The sequence below is a fragment of the Myotis davidii genome, unplaced genomic scaffold (assembly GCF_000327345.1).
Source record: "Myotis davidii unplaced genomic scaffold, ASM32734v1 scaffold425, whole genome shotgun sequence".
Lineage (NCBI taxonomy): Eukaryota > Metazoa > Chordata > Mammalia > Chiroptera > Vespertilionidae > Myotis > Myotis davidii.
The window spans coordinates 4,059,900-4,063,250 of NW_006296413.1; the positions used below are offsets into that span (position 1 = coordinate 4,059,900).

At 59.0% G+C, this 3,351-nt stretch overlaps 1 protein-coding gene and 1 long non-coding RNA gene across 2 annotated transcripts in view; one reads left to right on the forward strand and one right to left on the reverse strand.

Annotated features, from left to right (window-relative positions):
• Positions 1 to 3,345, reverse strand: part of PPP2R5B (protein phosphatase 2 regulatory subunit B', beta) — a 7,619-nt gene extending 4,274 nt beyond the window's left edge. Inside the window, exons 1-5 of the mRNA XM_006771604.2 lie at positions 3,081 to 3,345; positions 2,196 to 2,392; positions 1,573 to 1,674; positions 1,321 to 1,413; positions 1,087 to 1,217 (exon numbers count right to left, since the gene is read on the reverse strand). Of these exons, the coding sequence (XP_006771667.1) occupies positions 1,087 to 1,217; positions 1,321 to 1,413; positions 1,573 to 1,674; positions 2,196 to 2,392; positions 3,081 to 3,279 (722 nt within the window). The 5' untranslated portion in view covers positions 3,280 to 3,345. The remainder of the gene's footprint in view (positions 1 to 1,086; positions 1,218 to 1,320; positions 1,414 to 1,572; positions 1,675 to 2,195; positions 2,393 to 3,080) is intronic.
• LOC107184353 overlaps positions 1 to 3,351 on the forward strand; it is an 11,926-nt gene that overhangs the window by 1,263 nt on the left and 7,312 nt on the right. The window contains exon 2 of the long non-coding RNA XR_001515178.1: positions 2,147 to 2,150. This is a non-coding gene — a long non-coding RNA (uncharacterized LOC107184353). The remainder of the gene's footprint in view (positions 1 to 2,146; positions 2,151 to 3,351) is intronic.

Consider the following 3,351-nt stretch of genomic DNA (forward strand, 5'->3'; position numbering starts at 1 on the left):
TCTCAGCTCAAACCTCTTCTGGGAAGCATTCCAACTCATCTCTTCCCCCGGACCCTAACCCCCACGACCTGGTCCCCAACCAGTCAGCAGGCACCTGGCCTGCGTCCTTCACTCTTCGTGCCCGTCAACTGAAAGAATGTCAGGCACTTAGAGCATCTCCTCTGTGCTATGTACTTCCCAAAGTTATCCCAGGAGGCAGGGTTTACTAGATCCATTCTACAGATGAAGAAATCGAGGCTCAGTGGTTCAGTGAAGCTTGTCCCAAAGTGAGTAAGCAGGGGCTCTCCGGGAGTCGGAGGGACCGTGTCTTACCTACTCTGTAGTCCCAGCCTCAGCCTCACTTCATCTTGACGGCTGTCCCTGACACAGCTTTCATTCCCATTTTAGAGATGAGGAGACTAGGAGAGCTTAAATAGTTTGCCCGAGCACCCAAATACTGGAACCAAACTCAAATACAGGCCTTCTAACTTCAGAGCCAGTCTCGACTACAAGGCTATGCTAGCATTGGTGCTCAATACACATTTGCAGAAAGAATCTTTTTAAAAAAAATACATATTTGTATTGATTTCAGAGAGGAAGGGGGAGGGAGAGAGAGATAGGAACATCAGTGATGAGAGAGAATCAGTGATCGGCTGCCTCCTGCACGCACAACTCGGGCATGTGCCCTGACCAGGAATCGAACTGTGACCTCCTGGTTCATAAGTCAACGTTCAATCACTGAGCCACGCCAGCCGGGCAGGAGGAATCTTTCTATAGGTCCTTATGGCTGAGCACAAAGAGTCAAAACATATAGATCCCAGACCCCCACCCCCACCCCCACCCCGGACTGACGGAAGCCCTGCAAACCACTTCATCTCTCTCGGCCTCTATTTCTTTATCTGTAAAATGGAAATAAATGCCCTTTCTCTGCTGACCTCACAGGCTTTGAATAATCAATATTACAAAAAAAAATCAATATTACAAAATATGTTGCCAAGAAAGGACTCAGTCAACCAGCGTTCCTTAGGACCCCCTGCTGGGGAGCCTTTGCCTCCGTCTTCTCCCCCTCCCTCTCCAGCCTCCGCGGGGCAGGCAGCAGGCACCTACCGGAGGAAGATATGGCTGCACTGTTTGCGGATGTAGGCCCGGAGCCCCAGGAACTTGCCGTAGACCCGGTGCAGGATGGTCTTGAGGTACTCGCGCTCCCGGGGGTCCTCGCTATCAAACAGTTCTAGGAGCTGTGGGACCCAGGTCAAGGGTCAGGAGAGAGACCAAGCCCGGGCTGCTTCCATTCTATCCCCATGCCCCCTGGCACCGCCCGGCCTGGGTTCCCCACTTCACCATCAGGACAAACTTTTGATCCACATATCTCTTGGCCACGGAGGGCTGGAAGTCTGGGCTCTCCAAGAAACGCAGGAAAAACTCATAAACCAGCTGGGGGAAGGGACAGACAAGAAGGTGAGTTTGAGAACAGACTCCCCTGCTCACCCCACCCTGTGGCCCTCACCCATCAGTCCAGGACCTAAGGAGTCTCTCCCCGCTGTCCTCCCATCTCTTCTAAAGCTCCACCCCCACCTTCCCCAGCCCTCATACCTGTAGATGTGGCCATGAAGGCTCAAGGTTGGGCTCATCCTCTTCAGGGTCAAATTCAGGGTTCTCACTGGGCGGCAGGGTCCGGAAGATATTCACTGAGATCTGAGGGACACAGACAGGGTTCTCTAAGAGGGAGCCCTCAAAGGCAGAAGCCAGGACCTCAGCACCTGCCCCAGCACTCACTCCTTGGCAGTCATTCCCTGAACTTAATTCATGGAAGCCCGGGGCCAGGGGCTGGGGATCCTGCCCTCTGGGGGGTGCAGCCCTGTGGGCAGACAAGATGGAAAGCAGTAAGGACTGCAGACATTCCAGCCAGCAAAAGGGAGCTTCCTAGCTCGGGCACTGAGAGAGGTTTCATGGCAGAAGCGGCACCTGAGCCAGGCCATGGCAATAAGGGACTTGGGGCGGGGGCGGAGGGGGCAGTGCACACAGGCCTGGGGAGAGCGTAAGCAAAAGCTGGCACCGGTCAGTGCACTGGAGGACAGAGTGGGGAGGGGAGATGAGGGACTCGCAGGAGGGTAGTGGGTTTTTCTCTCACAGGACCGCCCCCCGCCGACTCCCCCCCCCAGATCAGCAGTGTCCCGGTGCCCCCTCCCCCGGGAGGCCGGGTGGCAGGTGCTCACCATGCGGATGATGTCTGGGTACACAGGCTCAATGAGGACTCCCCGCGTGCTCCCCACACACTCCACCAGCTCATTGAGCGCTGCACGCTTCACCTCCTTCCCCTTCAGGTCGGCCACACAGTCCAAGAAGTCAAACATCACCCCACACTGGGCCAGCTTCCTGCTCAGCAGCTCGTGCAGCTCTGAGGCCGGCACATCTGGGAAGGCGGGAGGGGCTGAGCCTGGGCTCCAGCTGCCACAGCTCTGGGGAGGGGCGAGCCCTCCTCGTCCTTAGGCAGCCTCCCCTGCCCCCAGACCCCAAGCTCTTGTGCCATCCCACCCCTTCAGAGAGCAATGGCTCCCGTCCGCCCTCCATTCCTGCGGGTAAAGGAACATCCCTTCCTCCTGACCAGAGGGCATGGTGGCCTGAGGTGAAAGCAAGGAACAGACCCTGAATGCTGGGGTTCCCCAGGGGCCCCCAACAGCCACTCTCCCTCTCATAGGTGGCACTCTGTCCTAACAGCCGGAAGTGGGGTGAAAGGTCAGAGCCCACCAGCCAGCCAGGCCCTGTAGCCCAGAGGTTGGGGGTTACACAGTGACCCCAGGGAGCCTTGCTAAACACCTGCTCCAGGACCCTGGCAGCGCCTGGGCCTCAAGTGGCCTCTGGAACCCAGGCTGCGGGCCCCACCCTTGGCCATGGTCTGCCCCCCAGGGTGGCGCCGCCTCCAGATGCCCCACCTCCAAGGATGACAGGCCCATCAGGCCATGTGTCAGCAGAGAGGGCTGGGGTGGGGGTCAGCTCGGATGGTGGAGTCCCTCACCTGGAAGGGGCCACCCAAACGCCCTCTGACGGCAGCTGCCAGCTGCTGCTAACTACCCTCAGCTTGGCAGCCGCGGTGGGCTCACCTTTGAGCAGGGGCAGTGGAGTGAGCTCCTGCTGGTTGCTCTGATAGCGGAACTGGGAGGAACTGTGGGACCGCCGGGGCCGGGCCCTGCGGAGGGACCTGCGGGAGAAGCCATCCACCTTGTCGGGTGGGGGCACCGGTGACAGCCCCGGGGACGAGGGGCTGGTGGGGGTACTCGCAGGGGGCAGCTTCGTCTCCATGACAGCCAGGCAGCGGTGAGGCCTTCAGGGACCCTGGGGCTCCCGCTGGCCCTGGAAGAGGCTGGGTGAGGC